The following is a 25,301-nucleotide window of genomic DNA, read 5'->3' as shown; positions in this document are numbered from 1 at the left end:
AAACCAGATTATAGGTAAAGATTACTACTGAGAAGTTGTACATTTTGATCAAACACATACGAAACTGAGTAAAACAAAGAAGATTAAAAAAAATGAAATGGAACAGAATCACAGATCAATTTAAGTACTTGTTTTCCTTGTGTGTAAATACCATATCAGAGTTATTTCAATAATTTGTGACCGTGTACAGGAAACTGCAATGACATACGGTCCCTAATAGAAGCACTCATTATTTAATTAGGGCAATGTGGATTACTGTTCTCCTTCAATTACCGACTCTCATGCGCAGTGCCAAGGAGGTAGTGCCATGGTGCAGTTTGCTAACACAGCAGTATCTGTTGTGAAGATTTAATGGGTAGCAAGGAAGAAGACAAAAGAATTGCAGTGAGGCTCAAACGTACAAAAAAGCTGTGCTGGCAGCTGATGTCAAACTGCTCAGGGCTGTAACCACATTCTACAGACTGCTATGACATTGCCTTACTGACTGAACCAAACAGTATTTCACTGCAGAAATAATATTTGTTTACAAACCAGGTCTAATTTTGTAATTTTCAAATTACAGTTGTCAGCCTTGTTTTCCAGTATCAGTTCTTATCCAAATTAAGGGTCTTTACACATTGTTCTCTCTGTGTCTCCAAGCAGCAGCCTGGGGAGAAGCAGTGTGGAAATCATGTTCAGAACTGCACTGAACTACAATGATCTATTTTTATTTATGATGACAAGACCATCTGTCATGTAACTTTTTTCAGTCCAGCAGGAAGAGCCTGGCAGCCTGCTCCTCCTCTCCCAAACCATATGCAGAGAAACTTCCTGCCTGCTCTTCTCAACACACTCCTTAAATTCCCAATCTGAACACTTCCTTCTACTGTAAATTCATTCACAAAATAAAATACATCCAAATGCTATTTAACTTTTTAGATGTAATTAATCTAAAATAATTTCCCAGGACTGACAAATGTTGAAGTTTAAGGGATATGTGAAAACCACTTTAAGATACTGTGTTTACCTGTGCTCACTCTAAATAGATTCCTCCTGCTCCACGCTCCTGTTTGGAAGGCCCAAGCCTTACAGGAATCAAGGTCTGACAGCAGTAGCCCTGGAATAGGAATCAGGAGCCAGGACTTCAGGAAATGCAGTGCAGTGCCAGTTTACTCAAGTGAGGATCAATTACACAACAGAGCTAGCAACCCTCCAAGAAGACAGTTTTTGAAATCAGATGTAGTGACTGGATTTCATATGCTTGTATTTTACAACCTGCGAACAAATAAAAATTATCTAACAGCAATATAATTTCTAAATCACTTCAACAGAAGTGGCATTCAATAATCTCTTTAAGCTGGAACATAGGCAGACTTTCGTTAATGTTTTTGACCTTTCTGCGGAAAATGGAGGTAGCACGAAAATTTCCATCTTTTTAATATGTAAGATGCTGAAGAAAAATTAAATTCAACAAACCCTTCAAACAAAAATGTATCAACACAAGTGATCAACATTTTTTCAGTCTCAGAAGTCTTTCTGTGACTTGCTCTTTAATTCGTGTAACAAAATTCTGATTCCTAGAGCCAATGAACTCCAATCCAACTTCTTCAAACTCTGTTGCTTTTTAAATAACAGCACATTTTAGGAGAACCACTGCTTCATTTAAGGCATGGCAGGTAGAATGTGAGGCTTAAAAGAGTACAAATTTGAAAGGAGATTAAAAAAGCTGCTGACTTTACTTCCTCTATCAACAAAAGTAAGTAAAAGCTCAACAAACTTGTATTAGGAGAATCTGGAGGATAAGACAAGATTGACTATGTGGTATGAAGCATCCATACTGATAAGCATACAAGAAAACAGAAAGCCCAAAACAGCTTTCAAACAAAATGCAACAGATTAAAGGAGTCGTACCTCTAATACACTACAGGCAACAAACTTCTCTTATGATACTCAGCACTTTACAAGTACATATTTCAGGAGCAAACAAAATGTCGGGAACCCACAGGTTTAACACAAGCCTTGAGTTGTGTCTGTGACTGCTTAACATAACAAAAGCAGTTAGAAACAGCTGCACACCAACAAACATATCCAGCTTCACAGAAGAACTAACCAGGATGAGTCAAGTGCCAAGCAGCTAACACTGCATCTAGAATCCAGTCTAGCTTGATTGAAACTAATTCAGGTAACTGCTTGATGGCACTGCAGGAAGCTGTTTACACAACTTTAAATTAGAAGGATAGTTCTACAAGGACAAAAAAAAAAAAAAAAACAGTAACACATTAATACTAGCTATATTCCTCACACTTATTACCTTAACATGGCAAAGCAATTACTTTCAACGTGTTATTTAAAACAGGGTGTTTCAAATATGACCATACAATTACACTTTTCACAGAGCTTTTATTTGTTGGGTCTATCTCAGATATACAGAACATGTACAGCACAATCTATATGTAGATGTATTATTTAAACATGAGATCCCTATCCATAAACAAAATTCAGTCACCTTTTGCATTCAAGACAAGAGGTTAGATTCTTATTCATGTGCAGAGACAAGAGGCTGCTCAGAATGCCTCCATACCATAGGACTTCTGGATGCGTCGTATTAAACCCCAGTTTGGATATGCTTAATCTCATAGTACAGAAAATATATTACCTTTACAAGAAAAAGTTTTATAAGAATCCCTTCAAGAAAAGTAAACATTTATGTAAGCCTCCACTTTCTATCAGCCTGGTCAAAGACCATTATGGCTACCTGCGCCTTCTGGACATAAGACCATTCTCAAAGAGCACCACCATAACAGTAAAATTCTGAACAAATCCTTCAGCTGTCATAAATATACTTGTTTCATAATTAAAAATACAGGAATCTCACATTTCTCAATTACAGCTTGTCAACTTGAATTATATGTAAGCATATAAACCACAAAGGACCTTCCAGCACAGAAAATTATCGAAGCCCTTACGGTCCATCATAAATGAAGTTAAATCATGTTTTTGCAAAACGTAATACTCCTGACACACACAAAGTTTTAAATTTGCAACAACAGCAGCTAGGAAAAAAAAAAAAAGAAAGTTTTAAAATAGGATGTGTAAAACCTCTGTAAAGCAAGACCTTACATACTACTTCAAGTCCAATACTCAGATACATTGTATGTTCCCACAGAAAGAAGCATACAATGTTTCAGAGAACTATTCAGCTTTGGAAGAACAGCATTCACACCTCCACCTCATTTTTGTTAAATCACCAGTTTAAAACCTGATAGATTACTTTAAAAATTCCACTCCTACTTTTATCATACACAGTTAAACATACTTCTGAGGCACTGCTGAAAAATCCCAGTAGAAATTGATTGTCTTTCATAAATCCATAAACATCCTAGAAACATTTAGTCCATTTTGAGCCCAAACTTTCATTGTACCCATGAATGGGAAGTCCTGATTCCATTTTCTGTATTGTAGAAACATTAGGACACAGTCAACATAATACACAAAACCTGACACTTCCAGTGCCATGCAGATTTCACAAGTACTGTAACCTACAGCCAAACATGATTTCCAACTATGCTGGAAATTGTTTCTTATTCTATATCCAACATTTCTATTAAAAATAAACAGTCTGATTTTTGTTTTAAAAAGTCCATCTTCTCCCACAACTTGAAAAAGTATCAAAAAGGAACAAGCAGCAAAAATAGAAGAAATAAACGTATTGTGCTACTTATGAAGCTCTGACACCTGACAGCCACGGTCTGAGGAACATTAAAAAAAATACTTATATACAGATTTTATATACACATTAAGAGGTTAAGAAAATTACTGTAACTATTTTTGCATTTATTTCCATCAATTCCTTACCTAGCTGCAACTCACACAAGTATTTTCAAATGTACTGTTGTGCAACCATCTCCTTTTCCCTTTAGTACATCAACAAAATTAGGTCCCCACTTTCAACTAAGATGAACCTTTCATTTGAAAAGGTAACCTTAATTTCTTGGATAAAACATAGCATATTTCGAAGTTCGAAAGCCAAGCAGGTCTCTCATCTCATTCCGGAACTTTGACAAGTCTTGCCTCAGTTCATTTAGGTTTTCCACAGTTGCCTGATCCGTGCTTTGCATCTTCTGCCTCATAGATGTCAAGTAACGGTGAACTAAGCAACACATCACCTTTTGGTAATTCTCATCTCTCTTCTGCTTCAGATTTCTCCATTCCTTTAAAAAAAATTACACATTTACTAAGCAGAATTTTTGAGCCCTAAAGATTGTATACAATTCTAGAATAAAAAGGAACAAAATAAGAAAGTAATTGCAATATATATAACCTGATGTGCAAAAGCGTACAATGCAAGTAAACTGTTAGAATGATTTAAAATTAAATAATAATCTGTTATCCCATCTCAATGAATTTTTAACCTACTACACTGGTGATACTCTCATGAGCAATCCCAAGTTCCATAATCCCTAATGTTTTTCAGTATGTTCTATAAAGACTTTGAATACTTTTTTTTTTTTTGGTCAGCAAGACAAAATTACAAGGTACAATGAAAATGTTTATTCAAGAAAAAATTGCCCCCCATTTCCCAAAATGAGATGTTTCAGTGTTCCTATCTGGTTACTTATTTTCATACGGCTTTAGTTAAGTTTAAAAGCAATTACCTTCCTGTAAACATACTCTCTAACCTCACAATTCTTGAGATTAGCACATACTTCCTTGTGGTTTTCTGTACGTTTCCAATGTCTGGAGCACTGCTGGGGGAATTGGGTGGTGGGGTAGGTTGGAAGGGGTACAAAGAAAAGGGTAATTCCCCAAAAAGAAAGTTAATAGAATCTCATTTAGTATACACAGCCACAACCTATTCTTCATACCTTGGATGTAACAGACATTATCGTAGCATTCCTAATTATCTCAGCAGCATTCACCACGTGACAGGCAGCTTCATACAGCAATATGCTGATTCATTTAAGTAAGCAGTGCCTTTCCATTTTCAGAGCCTCCTCCCCATTCCTTACCTTAAGGCTGTTCTGACGTTTCACTTTCCCACTTGATGTATGAGAGCAGATCCATTTACTGAGACTGTTGAAGAGGTAACAGATTGTCTTGGGAGATGGAATAACATTGAAAGGTGGAGGTAATGTGCATTTGTCATCAAAATAGCTAAGCCAAAGCTTGGCACGAGCAAATTTCCATTCTTTATCTTCATGATTCTACGGCATCAGAAAGATGAACAGAGATCAGAAGCAAAATAGTAAGGACCACACCCATGCATGTTTTGAATACCTGCAGGGATGGTGACTACTCCACTGAACAGCCTTTTCCAATGCTTCACAATATTTTCAGTACGTATTTTTTTCTAAATATCTAACACAAACCTCCCCTGAAGGGTTAGGGCTTCCAGGTGAGGCCATTTCCTCCTGTCCTATCTCTTGTTGCTTGGCAGAAGAGACTGACCCCCACCAGGCTACAGCCTCCTTTCAGGTTGTTGTAGTAAGCAGTGAGCCTTCCCTGAGCCTCCTTTTCTCCAGGCTAAATAACCCCAGTTCCCTCAACCATTTTTCATACATAATGCATGTGCTCCAGTCCTTTTACAATCTTCATTGCCAGTCTCTGGACATGCTCCAGAAGTTCAATGTCCTTCTTGAAGTGAGGAGCCCAAAACCAAACACAGTATGTGGTGCAGCCTTACTCAAGCTGAGTAGAGAGAAACACTTACCTAGTTCTACTATATTAAATAATTAAAATATGAATTACATCAATTCATTGTATGATCTGGCTTAAATAGAAAATTCAACTACTGGGGTATAAATTCCACATTAAATGCCCCAAATTTTAAGTACCACACTTTATCAAGAACACAATATGGACTTGAACAGCCACTGCAACAAGAAACTCTTCAACTCCTAGAGGGCCAAAGCTCTGAATCTGCTATAGGAACATGTAAAGTTTCTTAAATTTATCTGGACCAAAGCAAACAAGACGTTCATTTCTGAAGGAAAACACAGTCCACTTGTGAACTTAGAGGAAGAGCTCATCCAAGGGGGTCTACAGATTAATTTACACTATGTAGAAAGAAATTTGTATAAAATCTAAGGTACAGCTAGCAGACACTGACAATTAATCAGAAACACTTACTGCTATCAGCTGAAAACTCTTATGAAGCATTGCCACAAGGAGTTTAGTTAGTACTATCACAACCACCACGTTATAGGTGCCAACAATAACAGCACCCACAAAAGACTGTAATTCTTCACCATAGCTGAAGCGCGTGACAAAGATTGCTACGTGTGCCAGGGAGAATATGTACCAGAACAGAGCAAAACATGTTCCAATAAACCTACAAAAACAAGAAAAACATGGTTAGGTAAAGCAAAATTCACAAGAGTTTAGTGAACGTAAATTCAAGTTCAGTGAAAAATTCTGGTTTTGTTTAATTACTGGGAATTAAGGGTCAGAACAATTCAGTTAATTCATAGGCATCAACTCACGAATGGAATGTGTCATTGCTCTGCTTTTCACAAAAAATACCCGCACAGTCCCTTTCTTCTTCATTTACAGTAAATCCTTTATCATAAAGTTGTGTCAATCCAATTGTGAATGAGAACAAAACAAGGAGGAACATGCCCAGAAATTTTCCAAAATCTTGCAGCATCTGTCCCATTGAAATCTGTGAAACAGATGTATTGCCTGTTTTAGTACATCACCTAATACTGTTTTAATCCCCCTTCAGACTTTTATCAATAACAACAAAAAGCTAGATATTTAAGATGCTAAACATGAATAAGTTAAACAGATCACATAATTGGGAGATATCCTTGCATTATTTTTCAGTGACAGCTTTTAGTTATTCAGAGAAAATCTGTTATATGTTCATATTTTTTTAATATCACGTACACCTTACATTGCATTCACACTGTTAATGGTGATGAATTTCAATACAACTACTACAATAGAAAGCTAAGAAAACATTCAATGAAGATATTGAACTAATAAAGCATTTGGAATCACAATTCACCACAAATAAAAACAGCACATCTAAGACCATTAATTCATGGTATACTTTACGTAAGATTTAAAGTATACACATTACACAGGTGCGTAAGCACATAAAATCTGAAGGCTGGAAAGTATAGAAGATATGACATTAAATTCAGACCATTAGTTTCCATTTCAAGACATCCTACATGGAAGTTTGCAACAGTATAAGTACAGCATTAAAAAAAAAATTAGCATGAGAACTTTCCAGTGCTGTTCCAGTTGATTTGTTTTTGTCGTAAACACAATAAAATTTTTATGCAGAGATAATCAACCGTTCACAGTATTTAAATTACTCTTCCCACAAACTTCTTCAGTGACCAATTTACTATTATAAAGAACACAAATATATAAAATGGGTTTAGATACATCTAATCTTCTATACTAACTATCCTGTGTATATCCTAATACTATACAAATCAATCTGCACCAAATCAATAGTCCAGAATGACATCACTAGTCAGGTTCTTCAAGTACAAGTTTACTGTGAAACTAAGTGTCAGCTCCTGCTCTTGCTCCCTCTCATGCTGCAGGAGGCTCACTGAGCATCCCAGAGGCACAGCAGATTCTCTCAAATTCTTTGCAATCTGCCACTGACACAAACTTTAGGAGAATTAGCAACTACATATCATTTGACCAGAAGAATAAATCCCTACCATACTATTTTATCACATTTATCTTTTAAAGCAAACAAATAAAAAATAGCATTTACATTCTAACTGACTTGTGTTCCCATACAAGAGAGTCACAAAGCAGATGAAAGCTAAAAGAAACACATAGAAAATGAATAAACAACCCAAAACCTTTTTGTTTGGAGTAAGTAACACAAACCAAATTCCAGTTGCTTTTTTCATACAACTATGCTGTTTTATCCTAAGTACTTAGAATTACTAAGCACTTGAAATCTAATGAGACCAACAAACCTAATTTAGAGCAAAACTATTCTATGTTCTGTTAATCAATCAATCAGTCTAACAAACAAAAAGCAAAACCCACCACACAGAGACAACCTATAACTCTGTGTTAGAACAGGGTTTATGAGTCAATAAGTAAAGTAACCAAATGCTTAAAAATAACTCTATTAGCCAAGTGAACACAGTAGCTGCCTTTCCCCCCCCCCCCAGTGCACACCGTTGGGTTACCATGCCATATTTGATTACCACTATTTGAACTCTGTGACCTACTTTCACAGAATACTGTAAGAGCTGTTGCACAAGCTGTACTGGCCAACAGGAATAACATAAGCTTCAGTGTGCCACTGAATGAAGTGACTGTTGACTGTTTTTATTTACTTGGAAAATTTCATAACACAGGCTCCTATTAAAAAACTTGTGAAAGATCTAGCACATAAATAAATACACACATTAAACAGTGAACCTCTTTAAAATGTGGAGACTTCAATGTTCAATCAATTTGTACAAGCTTAATACTTACTGCAACATCAAGACTTTAAAAAAAGTAAGTATACAAGCAGATTTCCATTAAAATATAAATAAAATAAAAAATATAACAATAATTAACAACAACATAATTAGATAAAAGAGCAAGAAGAAAAAGAAGTGCCTTCAAGCATTATTTAATTGGTTATAAGAACTACAAACAAAGCCCAATTCACCATGATTTTAAGAACCATAATTAAATGAAGATCTATTTTTCACAAAATGATTTTATGTAAAATATTCCAAAGAATAATTATTTGTGCAGCAAAATTAAGTATTTCAAGTCTTTAAATGAAATGTACCCTCAATTGGAGATTTCTGGCTAGATCCTGAAACCTTGATACAAGACCTATTTAACTAAGCCAGAGTTACCTATTCCAGTACTGCCTTTGGTGTAGCACTAGCTGAATAGCGAGAACTTGAAAATAAATAAATAAATAAATAAATAAGAAACTTCTCTCAAATATTAATTCTGTCTTTATAATTAGCAGTGATAATGCTTCTTACAGGATCCCTCTACATCAAACTTGATTAATATAAGCACTTAAAATTAGTTCTGCTCATTAGGAGACAGGTAAAAGCACTGATTTGATTTATTAGGACCAATTCCATCAGTATAATCACTAACTGCATTACCCCCAATTACAAAAAAAAAAAAAATCACATCAGGTTAAGAAAGCACTCTGACTTGTTATCACAAATCTCCCAAGGGCCATGGCCAGAGAAGTTGGAATTATTAACTAAGCAAAGTTTTTTTCCTCATTAATCTGTGTCTTTAGAAAAAGGGGTGCCTCAGTTTGTGAGGGCTTTAGCCTTTCAAAATAAAATGAAAGGAAAAATAAAGAAACAGCCTGTGCTGAGGACTGAAGCTAAACAGGAAAACATGGGAAGAAAACGCTGCTATACACTGTATCACTGGACTAAGATGTGACTTTCAGTCACAAATTTTTTTGGAAGAAAGCTGCCTTCCTCCTTTCAATCAAAAAAAAGTTTGGGTGAGGTAACTGCATCCTAAGTGTGGTGACTTAACAGCTTAGATTCCCTCCCCTATCCCTGAGACACTTGCCATTCTATATAGTGCCATACTGGACCCTCAAAAGTTCACTTAATATTATTTGACTTTTATTGCAATGAGCATCAGCACAAAGCTACTAAGATGACCGGGTCTGTGCTTCAAAGACGAGAACATCGATACCAACAAAAAAAACCCATCACATGGCATAAATTCATTACAATCCTCAATTTCTGTTCTCAATCCAGGAGAAGAAAATTAAATTCACAAGAACAGTTTAAAATGCAACTTTAAGTGAAAAAAATTACACATTTAACATAAAACTGCTGTGGTTTCTAATGTTCCACCATTATACACAACTGTTAATGCTTCCCTTCAACCCTCAGATCAATTAATCAAACATGTTACACACAGAAAATACTTTTCTACGTTGTCACTATTACGCATGGGAAGGCTCAAGAAAATTCAAAGAAAGAAAGAAGTATCTCATTCTCCTGGCTATAAAGAGGATTATGATGATTTTTGTTTTTTAAACCAAAGCAATTTGCTCAATTCCACTCAACTTCACTGACAACACCAACAAACAGAAATGCTTTTAGTTATTCTTCAGCACTACACATCTCATTCATTTACCTTTTAATAATAAAGTCAGGACTGCTATTTGCACAGAACTTTACAGGAAGATTCTTATCCTTTTCAAACTTCAGACACTTAGTCAAAACATTATGGTAACGAGAAAACAAAAAGACAGTATGATTCCCATTATAAAAATATTACAAGTGAATTAAATGTCTTCTAGAAATTTCCTTACCTATCCTTATCTAAACCAGCATGAGAGATTAAAAAAAAGCATGAAAATATCAATGCAATATCATTTTTACTTTCTACCTTTCTTACCTTCCTTTATCTTTTTTCTAGTAAGACTCTTCACAGCAAATTAAGATCATGATTAATATTTTTTTAAGTACTGGTGACATTTACCTGGAGTGGTCCCAGAATAGAGCTGGTTGTGTACATGAAGAAGAGACGCAGATAACTTAGAACATTAGCAAATGCAAAAAGACCTTCTGCCACTAATGTAGGATGGAATGCATCCCAATCCTTTCTTTCAGCATAATCATGAAACTGCAATGTAAAAAGGACAAACTGACATCACTCACACTGTAAGTACAGAAATTTACCCAGGTAATAGCATAAAAGAAATTGACACGTGATTCATAGACAGAGCTTTTTTTCCATGTATTTCCTTTTTGACAAGGGCAATTTAAAGACGTTTCAGAGGGAGACAGAAGATAGGCAACTTACATTCAACCCCTAATTCTGCTCCTCACTAATTTCTAAACATTTATTCTTCTGTTCTGCTCCCCCTTTTACTCAGTTTTGTATGGCTGATAAAAAGAGACTTATTTACTATTAAAAACATGTGCACTGCCTAGTATAATAGGCCCCAGTTAAAAACAACATTAAAACTCTGCTGGAAAAAAAACAACAAAAGACCATAAAAAGCCTTCACAACTAACTAGCTTATGTCTTTGAATATACTGCAACTGTATGCGTATAAGTGCTTCTGTATCCTTATTTCTTACTGCTTCAGTGCCTATAATACAGAGCTAAGATGCTAAAAAGACATTTTTATTTGGTTTGCTAAATTATTTATAAACAGTAAAGATAATTTTTGTCATATAAAATTGGCAAAAAGTCACCATGTGCCTCTGCAAATAGGACAGTACTCTTACATCTCCAAAAAGATAATAATTCAGCAGCAAAGTGAACTTATCTCAGCAAAGGAACTGTCACTGTTTATCTGTGTTAGTTCCAAACCAAATGGTTCTAAAAGCAGCCAAACATGGCATTCTATTTTCTACAAGGAGAGATCTCCTTTCCAAATGCCTACTAGTCTCTGAATCAATAACATAAATAACAGGGTAAATAAGCCAAATGTTAGGCTGGAAGAGAAATAAACTGGTTTAGTTCTTCTCAACTGCCAGACAGCTGTCAACTCACAGTTTGCAATACAAAATAATGGTGCTACTGCACTGGCTTGGATTTTACTAAAATATTCATATTCAACTGGTCTGGCAGCTTGCCACATGCTGTGCTGTTAACAACACATGCAACAGAATGGAAATGATCATATTCACAACTTGCATCTTCAATCAGATCCAGATGGTTTTTCACAGAGAAAAGACAAGGCTCTTCTAAAGCCTCGGGCCTTTTCCTCCTCACTTTAAAACAAAACAACACCCCAAGAACAACAAAACCAATGACCTATAATGTTTGAACATATGTAATCAAAAACTAAAGAAAATTCTGTTATCAAAAAAATTTAGGCAATCTAAATACATAGGTTACTATTTGACTTCTGCACATGTACTGGCCTGTGAAATCAGGCTACCTCAAATGCCAGATCAGAAAAGCTATATGGGAGGAGTTCCCAGACAAGGACTGAGCCTTTCAGAAGACCAGACCAGTTCGTAAAAAGGACATTTAGCCTGTTCAACGTTCCTGACTTCTTGAAGCTGTCTTATGAATTCTCTAACTTCCTTTTCAACTTCTCCTTCAAAACACAACGAGACAGAGACAGCCTATACCACAGAGCATTACTAACTCAAAAGTCTAACCCACATCAGTGCAGTAGGCTATTACCACTGCAGCACTCAACTGTAATAGTCAACTACTAACACACAACATGTAATCAATCTTGCATGTCTTGTGGCCATGTACTAGAACGACATTTATAGAAATAAGCTATAGCTAGATCAAATGCATACAATTCCTAAAGCACTGCCAAACACTTTGGTTTCAAAATCAATTTTAGTATAGTCTATCTCAGATGTAACCTCTATTTTCTGTTCCAAAAAAAAAAACAAAAAAAGAACTTCTATATTTGCTCAGTCTATCTTCAGAGGAGCTTATGTTTTATGAAGATGGGTGCTCACCTTGTTATGGGCAACTACTTTGAGAGCAAAAGTTGCCAAATACAAGGAATTCATGACAAAACTAAGCTGATTACGTGACTCTTCTAAAAAGTCTTCTAGACCATCATACCAGAGTCTTTTAACATCTGACCACACCATACCTGCAGTGGGAAGGGAGAAAAAAAAAATTGAAAAGCAGAGTAGTCAAGCTATTGTACTGAATAGATGCTCTACTATAAGTAAAACACTTCTGACTGGGTTTTGTAAATGAAGTTTAGGAAACAGAAAGAGAACTACATAAATTTACTAAAAACACTGCATGGAATACAGGCATTTCTCATAAGGCAAGAAAATATTTAATCTTTCAAGTCTGTTTTCCAAACTGAAAAATACAGTCAACAATAGAAAGTGCATGAGAAGAAATGAACTGCAGGAAAAATGTCTATAGAAAAGACTCAGTTTCAGAAGAGGTAGAGGGCAATAATACAGATTTCTTTTTCCCTGAAGGGAAAGTATTCACTTTTTTTCCAAAAGCACAATATAGCCTCACATTCCTATAAAAAACATCATGTATTCTTGGAGGTGTATATGTATTATAAAATTATTCTTACAGAATATTCAGCTCAGTAGCTGTCACTAAAAAGATCCAATCAGTAGAAACATTTCCTACCCTGACATTATGTAATATAAGAGAAAAGAGAGTGTGGCCTAAGATTGCAAAAATTAGAAGTTAAAGTGACAGACATACAAATATTCAGGATCGTTATAGCAAACTGAATTTTACCACTGCTAACCATACCTGTCCATACAGAAAGATAGAGCTATGCAGAAAGATAGAGCTGATAAATCTACTAATTGAATGTCTGAAACAGGCTGATATTTTTATAAACATTGAAATGACTGTTAGATGAAATATGACATCTTTGATTTTTATGAATAATAAGTTAATGTTTTCAGAATACTTCAGATGTGTGCCTCTACATGTAGTCCAAGAGAAAAGCAGCATGCTTGTTACTGCTAGTTAAACTGGACTTCAGCCCAGTATGAGCGAGATCAAGAGAATGGAAAAAATAAATAAATCAAATACCTATCCACAACTTTTTGTTCAATCAGATTTACAGCTATGTTGACAGGTATAACAAAAAATGTGTTGTGCATCGTTAACTAAAAGATCTGCATAAATATTTTTCTTCCTCATAATTAAGAAAATGCTTCTAAATCAGAAACTTTGCATGCTCCATAGAATCACCACGGATCTCACACTGAAATGTTTAAAGGATCAGCAGATGAAGCCAGAGATGTAGAAGACATAATTATCTCCACAGAGAAGAATTTGAATTTTCTGTATTTTGATGGGAAATAAGCTTTCATGATTCCGAAAGAAAAATTAAACTGTTTATGATTTTGTAAATTAATCCACAAAATACAAAATTTGCTGCTACAATTAAGGTCTTAGAAATTCTCATGTCATTATTTTGACAATGATTTTTAGAAGTACATTAGTAGGGCTCTGTAAGACCATTCTGATAAGTTCTTGTTATTTGGTTCTTCTATTCAACTTCATCACCTGTTTTCTAAATACATTACTACTGAATATTCACAACAGAATTCTAAAACACATTATTCAGAAAGATGCACTTAAACTAAAGATAAAACCAATTAAGTAAATTTAGGATGCAATGACGTGAAAAACAACTGGATTTTAGTGGTTGATGTTATTTGCAGGTATTTTTTCAATCCTGGCTGGAGTCTGCATGTTAAAATACCACATGAAGAAGTCAAAATGTTTCTATGCACTTTCATTGAAATTTCCAGGACCACCTAATCACTTATCTTCTTTCTACATTAGATGTGATGGACTAAGAGAACATCTAAACCAGACATCAACTCTCAGAACAGAGGAGAAGTCTGTAATGCCTGGACCCTGTACTCAAACTTTTCCAATTAAGACTTGCATGTGTTTATATGGCAGATTACTGGGGATTTCAAAAAATCTGCATAAATTACTCAATACTTTTAACAGAGCTAACAATAATCATAATTACCAATGAAACAAACAATCTACACAGAACTATTTAGATGAAAACTGTTTCCAAATATATCACTGCTTTTTAAAATTGTAGTCAACCACATAAGCATCAATGATAAATATTTAACTACCTCATATTAAGTTATAAATTTCAATGGTTCATGTGTCAAATTTTAATGACTTTTTTAAACAAAAAGAAACAAAAATCAAACTTTGACTTTTTTAAACAAAAAGAAACAAAAATCAAGCAAAAGAAATTTTGGAAAGATGTAATGAATTTTCAACTAAAACAAAAGTTCATGAGCAATCTGTTCAACAAACATTATATCTGTGCTCCCTCTACTGCATAAACCAAAATTAACAAGGATCACTTCAGGTACAGTTGTTATAATCAGTGACAATGATGTACAGAAATTGAAAGCTGTTAATAGGGGAAAACAGAATTGGAAGAAATGATAAACTTGATAGATTGTTGGCTGATGAAGTAATGTGAAGTCGTCTCACAATGATTAAACTGACTACATACTAAATAACACTGACCATTCATAATAACTTCTGAAAAAAAATAAGGCAACATCTGAAATCAATTCATTAACACCAGATAAAAACCAGCTGATGAACACAGCTTCCCCCTTGTGCTATTATTATTTAGATTTGAAATTTAAAATGCCCTAAATCTATGAAGATGAGCTTTAACATTAATTTTTTACTGTACATTTCCTACTCACTTGCATCACTCAAAATGTTACCTGTGCTTCTGAAATAAAATTCACCTTTTTCCTGTTAGATTCTCCAAAATCCAAAACCTCTGACATCTCACCTTCTGTGATAACCAGAAATTGTGGTAACATATCACTGTGTTTTTCCAAACGCCCTTCTTCCCTTGTAATACAATCCTTCAAAGATGAAACCTGTGCTGAGCTATTAATATAATGATGATTTTATAGAGAGGTAGCACAAATTGTTATTGTTCAGTCAGCGTCAGCAACTGTCATCCGGCTCAAACCATACCTACCAATCAGCCATATTATCAGGAGATAGTCTATCCTCTCAAGGGCAGGTCCCATCGTATTCTTCTTATTCTCATTGTAGACAAGGGAGTACAAATTAAGTAATAGAAGAAATGTGAAATATGAAGCTCCATGAATAATAAACTTCATAAACGGAGTATGAATTATACGACCTACTCGTGATTTAGGTGCTATTAAGTAACACAGGGACAGAACTGGCCAGAAAATGCCAACCATCAGAACAGTCAAAATCTTTTTGCATGTGTGCTTGCGCCGATAGCCTGCCATCTGTCCAAACCACACAGTATTGAGAAACTGCTGACAGTTAGATTGAGCAACAAACTGGAAAAAGAGAAAATAAACAAGAAATCAATCTCACATTTCTTAACAGCAATTATTAATTTTCAAACAGAGGAAAACCACCAATAAACAGGAAATGGGAAAAATATTAACTTGAAATAACTATCACATAAGACTATAAAAGAGGTATGGGTCCACTATAGTCATAAACATTAATTGTTTTAAGTTCCTTCTAGAGCCAACAACTAAACATGAATTATATACAAGACTTTTAATAGTTTCTGTGTTAAAAATAAGTTCTGATTTTCAGTATCTTAAAAATGTAGCTTATAAACTAATGTCACATTTCAGACAGCTGTATCATCTGAGTTATTATATAATACAGTAAAGATCATCGTCAGAACAAGATAATGCTATTTTAATGCACTATCCACACTGCAATATGCAATAACTTTGTAGACTAGGACTAAACACAAGTAATGCAACTTTATGTACACCAGTACTTAAAAAAACACACATCTGCTTGGCAGGTTTCATTTTAGATCTGAGTAAGCTATTTTGATTTAGTCTTCCAAAAGACGACAATTTTGGATTGAAGGTTATGAAGATCATGCAAATGTAGCTTCAAACATCAAGTGTTGATATGCATGGAGTTACAAAAGAACACAAACCCATAAATACCTCATTATGTTCTTAAATTCATACCAGGAACATGTAGTGCTAGCTCTCATACACTCCATAAATGTGGTTTGTGACTTAAATGTTATCTATTTTAACACTTCCACATGCATTTTAAGCTTACATACATACAACAAACAGAATTATAATGCTTTCAGAAAATACCAACTTAAAATTGACTTTGCATGGAAGCTTTCTCTCAATCTCTAATCCTTGTAGTAGAATCCCATAAGTGCCTATCAGTCACTAGCATGGCAAAACTGAAGTAATAATTTGTCAATAGATAAACACAATATAAACTTACTACATAAGTTGCATGTTGATAACACTAGAAGGCACTAGTATCTTATAACTGAATAGCAGCCATGTTAAATCACCATAAGTCTAACACAATTATTACAGAGCACAGACAAAGGCTAAGCCAAAGATGAACAACTAAAGACAAGATAAATAATGTATGCAACCTAAGGATCCATGCCTTTCTACATAAGGATTTACTGAGGATCTGAACAGATAATTACCAATACTGGAGTTTTTCACTCAAAAGCAATAGTCTATATTTCACTTTTTTTCCCCAGAAGTAAATACAGAGGAAATACTCACTATCCTGAAATAGTATTTCTCTGTTCCCACATGCAGATAATGTTCACATTACTTCCTCTTCTGTAACTTGTAAATTTGCTCTCACCTCTATGTCTACAGGCAGATCAGTAAATTGAATGAATCACTAGCAAAATATTATACAAAGCCTATCAAACTACAGCAAAGACCAACCTCTTTTTGATTATACTTGATTGCAAGTTTTAAGCGACTTAAGTTCATCCTCTCTTCCAACAATCCTCGTTTGTCTACATGTTCATCACTAGATGTGTGATTCAGAATAACCTCCAGCTCCCGTGAATTCCTTGCCTGTGCAAGTAAATCTTTAGCAAAGGTTTTGCACTGTTGAGCTAGCTCCTCATAATCATTTCTGGAAATAGACACAGAAACAGTAGATACTATTACACTGATAAAAGAGTTTCCATTAGCTCTCCTTTTCTCTGGGGCTTGCATATTATGCTAAGAAGAAAAAAAAGTCACTTTTAAAGACCAATAAGACAACTCTGAGCAGGTTTCTATGTAACATAACAATCACAATTTAGTTTAGTTTGCAACTGTGCTAGACAGAATAAAGTAATTAAGCTGACAAAATGTCTGTGAAGACATTGCAAACTTTAAAATTATCTCTAATCATCAGTTTAAACATTCAAATTCAAAAAAAAGAAAAAAAGCAGCAAGAACTAAAACCACAGCCTTTTCTAATTTACAAACATTTCTATTTACGTCACTTCATACAAGTATTCAAGATGGTTTGTGCTTTCCAATTCCTACCTGAACTCAACCTCAACAAGGCTTAATTCTTTCAAGTCCGCACTAAGTTCAAAAGCTCGTAGAATTGGATCCTCCTCTGTCAACATAATTAAAGCAGGACTGGCCAAACACCGGTAAATGTCAAGACGAAACCTAAAACAAAATAACATCAAGGAAAATGAAGACATTTCACACGATGAGCAGTTTTAAATCCCTTCCAGACTGTGCATAATAAAAAGGTTTCCTAAAACCAGAAAAAAATGCACTAAGCATAGTTATGTCAAGGAACATGTTGTTCCTCATGTACTTTGAATCTGCATTACTCTAAGTAACAAAGATTTGCTGCCAAACTGGTACCTTCTTCCTTTCTTCACTATTTCAACCATCACCAGCACCTTCTGCACAACGACACCAATTAAATAATACCACTGACAAAATGTCAACATTCTAAAATGTAATATAGTAGATCTTTAGGTTCTTCAAGTAACTGAGAGGAAAGTAAAGCACTGAAGGTAATACTCTGTTCTAACAAGCTTAAATAAAAACAGTTAGGAGCAGCAGGCAAAAGAATTAGTATTTCAGCTACTTCAGATGGGTAAAACTATCCCAGCTAGCTCAGGAAGAGAGGCAAGAGCGAGCCTGTATACTTTCTTCATATCCATGCGAGAAGCAAAGCAGCATATTCAATTCAAAACTTTCCTCACTTCAAAACCAGATTAGCACCAGCAGCTTTCTAAATTCCATGCTCAGGCTTCTCTGTGCAAAGCTATTAGCCACCTAATCAGTGCAAACCACAACATGCACAAGTGTTCTGGATTCCTCACTCCTTTATGTTAATCATACGGTCAAAACCATGGACCATACTGGAGACGTACAAGTGAAAACTCTCCTCTGGTCCAGAAGCAGAAGATCTGAGACAAACTTACTCAAACAGTTTCCAGTTGTTTTGCACAACGGCAGTATTTTCGAAGCATACGCATTGCTAAAACACAACGTAAACAGGATTGCATGCACTGTACCTTTGAAGATTATTTTCAGTGTGACAGTATTAACACTTGTGAAAATAATTTGCTGCTCCTCTCCTATATCTAGCACTACCACACCTTCTTTATTCTGCAGTAATTATGTCCTACATACACATACATACAGCCTTCCATTCTCTTTAATCCCCACTTCTTGCTCACCCTCTGAAGCAGAAACCCTTTACAGATGTAAAGTTGGTCTGCAAGGGCCTGTTTACTACAGTTAAATCCATTAATGCAAAGTGACATAAAACTTCAGCATTGCTCCTCAGTAGCCATAAACTTTTTCACAGTTTGAACAAGCTTTTTTACTTATTACTGCACGTACTGTTTACTACAGGTTCATAGTACATTGACCAGCTTTCTTCTGCAGACAATAAGATGTATCAACCTACTGTGTTGATAACAAGTTTTAGCAATTGCTGAACATAGCAGAGTATAAAAAGTACAACTGTATAGAACCTTTATATTGAAGTGCTCAAAACCCAACACCAAACAAATTTAAAAGCACTCAATTCCAATAACGATCTTCACTTCTATGAGAAGGAATACCAATACAGATTTATATTAGTAGAATTCTGTTTATACAAATGAGTTAGACTAGTTTTTAGCTTCAAATATCCATAAGTTCAGAAATTTTTTACTTCCAGAACCAAACAAAATATGCAGGAAGTGTGCCACTGCTTACTTGGAACAATTTGATATTTCTGCTGTTTCATGTATACCAAGAAACTTCGTTTAACACACACAACCTCCAAAATACCTTACAGAAGTCCAAAAAACTCTCATGAAGTTCTGACTTTTTTTTTTAATAAACATACACGTATATTTTAAATCTCTTCCATTTTGGACCACCCAATTACTGAAGGAAACTACAGTTTCAAATACAAAAATAAACTATCACAGACATAAAAATGTATGCAGAATATTTCTTAGAAAACTAGAACGTCTTAAGCTATAAAAGGTTTTCCCAGTTTGTTGGACACAACTAAATAGCAACCACAAACAATTTGTAAAATAAATTTCAATGAACTAGTGAGGAGCTCAGGAAAATACTTGTTCTGCTGGGCTCAGGTTTGAATAATGTTAGAGGAAAGAGTCACCTAATTTATTATGATGCATTTTTCACAACACCTTTCTTGATTTGAGATCACAATTACATTTAGATCATTTGTATTTTGTCATAATGCTATGATGTAGACTATAGAAAACTGAGCTGAAAGAATGTTTTACCCTTCCAGAATTAACAATTCATGAAGACTGAAATAAAGCCTGTTTACCCACTTAGCTACAAGGTATTATCTCAAATGTTTCTGTTGTTTGTTTGCTTGGGATACAATGACACCTTTTCTCATACTGGAGTAAATTATGCACTGTCAGCTGGATAATGCTATGACGGGTACCAGAATGTGGCTTGTAGCAGCTGAATTCAGTAATAACTACCCCTTCATTTCCCTTCTCTTTTAGTTATTGAGATACACGCTGAAATAAATATGTAATAATTAATTGTATATTGCAGTTGGAGTCCACATATAGTTTTCCAAACTCTGATTTTTTTCTCCCCCAAGCTATCACATATTAAATCACATTCAGCCTTCAAACATGTTTTCAAGTTAACAAGATGAAATAGTGTTAAGATCAGTAAAATCTCTTTCCCTATTTACATATTCAGAAAAAATGCCTTCTACTTCCAAAAATTCTGGAGAAACACATCTTTAGTTTACATTCATCAAGCCATACTACACATCAATCTTTTGAAGAGGAAAAAATATTAACTACCTCCTCATTCCATCTCATAAAAAAAAGCCAGCATATGCAGAAAAAGTGTATCAAGTACAACACAGTGAAAGCTTGTAAGCCTCACCTCAAGAGGAAAAGGAAATTTACTGAATCTGACCCAAGTAACACAACAATATGACAATAATGTTTGTCTATAATTGATAAATCTGACCTGGAATGTCGCAGACTGTCTTTTTTGTTTTTTGCAGTACAGAGTGTGCATTCACAGCCTACAGCATGAGGCTTGGGTAACGATATGTCTTGTTTTAACAGCATGGTGAGAATTTCATAGTTATTACGATGAGCAGCTAAGATGACAGGTGCCACATCCATGGTTGTTGAGTATTCTGGGTTCTGAATGCGTTCCATTAGTTTCTAGAGTAAAATGGAGGAAGTATAAATTTATTACATACAGCTTTATTACACCATAATTTCAATGCAAGTTACTTCTGACTGCTCAACATAGAATCCCAATGAATTCCTTTCTCAAAGTATTTTTTTCAAAGTTTCACAATATGAAAAAGTATAACAACATCCAAACCCTTCTCATGTGAATACCAGAAAAAGAGAAACAGACACAGGAACACTTCTGGTTTATTTACAGAGAAAACCAAACATTCATTGCCTACCTTCTTCTTAATAACACATCTGTGTATAATGAAGTGTTTTTGCTCTAGTTTGAGGTTAAAAACAAAATAAAAAAACATATTTAATATTTAAGCTTAAGAAAAATATCCTGACTGTAACACACATTGCTACACAATGCATTACTCCCTCCCTTCTTTTCCTTACCTCTACTAACAAACTTCTAGAAACTTATACTTCAGCATTATCAAAATAAGTTTCAAGTGATTAATTTCAAAGTAAAGATTTTACGTTTATAGATTTGCCTGAAAAAGTTAAGAGGTTTCAATGTATTTTCTTTTCTCTCTGCACCTGTTAGCACTTGGAGTGTATAAAGCCAGTGGATTCCTAGAGGAAGTAAAGCAAAATAACATACTCTGTCAAAGAGACAAAACGCTGTAATCTCTGATATCCAGGTTCTGTCAGCTTAAGAGATCCAGAATTTCATTTAAAGGCATTGTTTTAAATACCACAGTTACCCAGAACACACAATCCCCTATTGTCCAACCAAAAAACACAGAATAACAACACTCAACTACAATGGTTGGCCTGGAGGATCTTTTCGGTCGGTGATTAAGCAGAATGTCAACAGCTCCCACCACTTCTGAATCAATAGCCACCAAAAGTGCATCTGATGACTAAAAAAAGAAAAATTATACATAAAAATAGCATTACCTTAAACAAAATGAAGACTCATTCTGGAGCCAAACTAAACTTTAAATATATATACATTAAATTAAATAAATCTTATTAATTTTATTTACTTAAAACTAAGTACTGAAAAATCTTCATATGATCTAAACTCAGGTGGTTATTCCAAGATTTAGCACAGTATTACTGAGAATTTGTTTCACCGCATGAAGAGCAGAAGAACCAATTGTAAAACCTACTTGTCAGCAGAGATGACACAGGCTACTCAAAAAAAAAAAAAGCAGGTTTTAAAAGACAGATTATAAGGAAGAGTGTGAAAGTTTACTAAAATTGTAAAAACCAATTGTCTGTGTAACACAGCTCACACACACCACACACTTCAGCCCTGCCTTTGTAGCTCTGAGGTAAAGCTAGGATTACGAACGTTTTTTCCTGGGCACATGACTACCTCTAAGACTTCTCTGAAGTTAAGCTAAACAGCTTTTCACTTTCCCTAAATTCTTTTTCCTTTTAAATTCACTTTAGAAAATTCAAACCTTTTCTTAAAAGAAAAAAAGGCAGCTTGTAGTACTGCCACTAAAACGGAGATCCAGGGAGGGGAAAGCCACTTGTTTTTTTTTTCTAGTACTAAACAACTTAACAAAAGATTATTCTTTTGCCTGTTTGAAATCCCATCATAGCAACAACTCTCCTGGCAGTAGCAGAGCACACTTATAACAACACAACAGAGTCAAGAAAGCATTGTTGATATGAAACTGCCTCTGCTCTGTGCCTTAGCCCAGATCAAGTTTTACTAGAAGGCACAGCGGAAATGCGTGCCTGCCTCAACTTAAAATAACCTATGACAAAGTGCATTTATCTAACTGTGCTCCCTTATAAAAAATTATTGTGCTCCAGAGCCAATGAGATCTGCCATTCTAAACATTTTAGTGTTATGCACTGACTACATACTACTTATTTTGCTTTCAGATACTGTATATGTCATAGAGAAAACAGGAAAGTCATTTAAAATAAAAATTGTGAGCGTAATTAAAAATGTTACTATATATTTGCTATGTCAACAAAACCCCATTAGAAAAGTCAATTAGTAATTGTACAAATTGCTTTCTTCTCACTATCTGTAAAAAAAAAAAAAATGCGCAAAGACCGATCCTGTTTCTTCTAAATTGTGACATGTCAACAGAAAAAAATATGAATTAAACACACCACACACATCAGTGACTACACTCAATATTTTCAGTAATCCATGTGATGTGTACCTGGCACCCATAATCCAGAAGAAGCTGTAGAATGTCCAGGTTTTCATTTTCAATGGTTATGGTAACAGCATTTCTTCCAAGCACATCCACACAATTTATGTTCATCTCACCTGAGCTGTTTTCTTCTAAGAGTTTCTTAACCATGTAATAATCACCTGTATGAGCAACATATGAATACATCTTAGTGTTCTTATTATAAAGCAGTACGAGCATATGAACATGTTAAAGAACCAGCTACAATCAAACAAGACAACATTCTATCTCAACTGGCAATACAGTGAATACACGAAGCAATTAAGAAGTCAAGATAGATGAGAATTCTCCCCCCAGACGGGAAACTGAAGATAGACTGAGAGTTCTCTTACAGGAAAGCAGTAAGACATGTTCTTTAATCCAGTCTCTCAGTTCCAGTCTTAAAAATAACTGCATGGATACATAAAAGCACAGGTACTTCAACCAAGGCAACGCAGTACACATAGCCTTGTGAGACACCACAAAGCTCAACTACATCAAAGAATGCTACTTGGTAAAAACCACAGCATCAGAGCAGCCCTCTATACAACACCACAAAGGCATCTGCATCTCTCAAGTAGAAGCCACATTAGCATTCCCTATTTATTTCCAACTTAAATATCATCAAAGTAGGGGTAACACAATGCTGCAGTGTTGCAAAAATCAAGCTAGCAAGTTTGATAAGCAAGTAAAACTAACTGTGTCGTGTACACATTTGCACTTCCCTTCTTGCCTGATGTACAGATACAGCAGTACAAACATCACCCTGTACGGTATTATTCTGTTTAAATGCTCCTTGCTGCCAAGGAGAAAAGTTTTAGGTTATTTTTTGTCTCTAACAAGCTATTTTACAGCACAGAGGACCATGACAAAGACAGACCTTACTATAGGATACTTACAGAACTTTCAAATACAGCCTGCAAGAGTACTAAACCAGCTGCTAGACAGGTTACGATGTTTTTTTTTTTTCTGTTTTATTCTTTCTGTTGTTGTTTTAATGTGCATCCTTTTAGCTGAGCCTCTGTTTACACTTTGAAAGCACTACACCTGGCTCTGGTCCTCAGGACAGGTTTCACCAGCTGCAGAGCTGTGAGCAGTCTGTCCATCTGTCCACATACCTGCCATTGAACACCCCAGCTCCCCAGGTCAGTGGTTGCTCCTGAACCACTGCCCAACAGTGCACTAACCCAACAGTTTGTGGGCAAACCTGCACATAAACATGCTGGCTACTAAATAGGGGCACATAACCATTCATCACTATTATTAATCAATAGCCTGCCTTGGGATCTAATGTGTTTAGACAAAGTATCACAAACAGCGTGATTTAAGACTGTCTTCACTAAAAGTAAACAAATGCCTGCTTAAAGTAAACAAGCATTATATTTTAGATGGGAAAATCACTTCCCACTCGCTACCGTGGTAACATTTCGGTGGCACCTAGCTAACTTGCCTATTTGAAAGCGAACGGAGCAAACGTTTTCCGACGCGGCTGTCACAACACAGACCACAACACAAACACGCTGGCCCAGCGCCCATTCCACGCGGGCCAACCACGCCTGAGGCGCGGCCTCACGGGACGCGGGGCTGCTGCAGGGAGAGCGTTCAGCCCCTGCCCCGCCCGACCGCTGCCCGCAGGGACAGGGCGGCTCAGGCCTCGGAGCAAGCGCCCGAGGCCCCCGGCTCCTGAGGGCGCAGCAGGGGGCCCGTACCTTTGTCACAGGCCAGCAGGAAAAGCTTCTCGTCCAGCGTGGTCTCTTCCTTCACCTGCCGCACGTCCTTCAGCGCCAGCAGCTTGTTGGGCGAGGCCGAGGCGGACGGGTCGGCGCTCTGGTACAAGGCCGCCATGGCGCCGGCTCCGCCAGGCCCATCAGCGCGCGGGCGGGACGAGGCCGCGAAGTACGAGGACCCCCAGCGCCGCCGGCGCCCCCGGGCAGAGCGGGGCGGGGGCACCCGGCGCTGCCGGCCGGGCAGGGCAGGGCAGGGCGGCCGCTCCCCGCTGCACTGCGCAGGCTCCAATGGCGGCCTCGCCTCTCCGGGTGGCAGCGGGAGGAGCGCGGCCGTGGGCTGTGGCTCGGCTGCCGGCACCGCGGTTTAGCCCTACCCCCTTGAGAGTGTTCAGGGGGCCGGGGACAGCCGTGTGGGTGGTCTGTGCCTTCAGGCCTGGCCGGAGCTGGGAGGTGGATGGCATGGGCCACCGTGAGGCAAGGGGC

The 25,301-nt window shown here is 36.2% G+C and overlaps 1 protein-coding gene across 1 annotated transcript; it reads right to left on the bottom strand.

Annotated features, from left to right (window-relative positions):
- Window positions 1-2,359: 2,359 nt before the first annotated feature.
- TRPC1 (transient receptor potential cation channel subfamily C member 1) lies at window positions 2,360-25,071 on the bottom strand. Its single transcript, XM_065748588.1, has 13 exons — window positions 24,801-25,071; window positions 23,080-23,234; window positions 21,706-21,807; window positions 20,718-20,920; window positions 17,766-17,897; window positions 17,169-17,364; window positions 15,422-15,758; window positions 12,399-12,538; window positions 10,441-10,584; window positions 6,462-6,640; window positions 6,109-6,310; window positions 4,989-5,183; window positions 2,360-4,190 (listed from the first exon to the last, which is right to left on the bottom strand). The coding sequence occupies exons 1-13, from the start codon at window positions 24,934-24,936 to the stop codon at window positions 3,963-3,965; spliced, it is 2,349 nt and encodes a 782-aa protein (XP_065604660.1). The 5' UTR covers window positions 24,937-25,071; the 3' UTR covers window positions 2,360-3,962.
- Window positions 25,072-25,301: the final 230 nt, after the last annotated feature.

The sequence above is a fragment of the Cyrtonyx montezumae genome, unplaced genomic scaffold (genome assembly GCF_038088225.1).
Source record: "Cyrtonyx montezumae isolate F1298 unplaced genomic scaffold, pur_monq_1.0 scaffold_5, whole genome shotgun sequence".
Lineage (NCBI taxonomy): Eukaryota > Metazoa > Chordata > Aves > Galliformes > Odontophoridae > Cyrtonyx > Cyrtonyx montezumae.
Note: the sequence above shows the minus strand (reverse complement) of the source record. Positions and strands in the feature narration are given on the sequence as shown.

Excerpts from the sequence above, each read along its gene's own strand:
- TRPC1 (XM_065748588.1), bottom strand. The coding sequence starts at position 24,936 with ATGGCGGCCTTGTACCAGAGCGCCGACCCGTCCGCCTCGGCCTCGCCC. Across the intron at positions 12,539-15,421 it reads CCTGATAATATGGCTGATTG|GTATGGTGTGGTCAGATGTT; the intron begins GTAGGTATGGTT and ends TTCCCACTGCAG. Across the intron at positions 4,191-4,988 it reads AACGTCAGAACAGCCTTAAG|GAATGGAGAAATCTGAAGCA; the intron begins GTAAGGAATGGG and ends TTTTTTTTAAAG.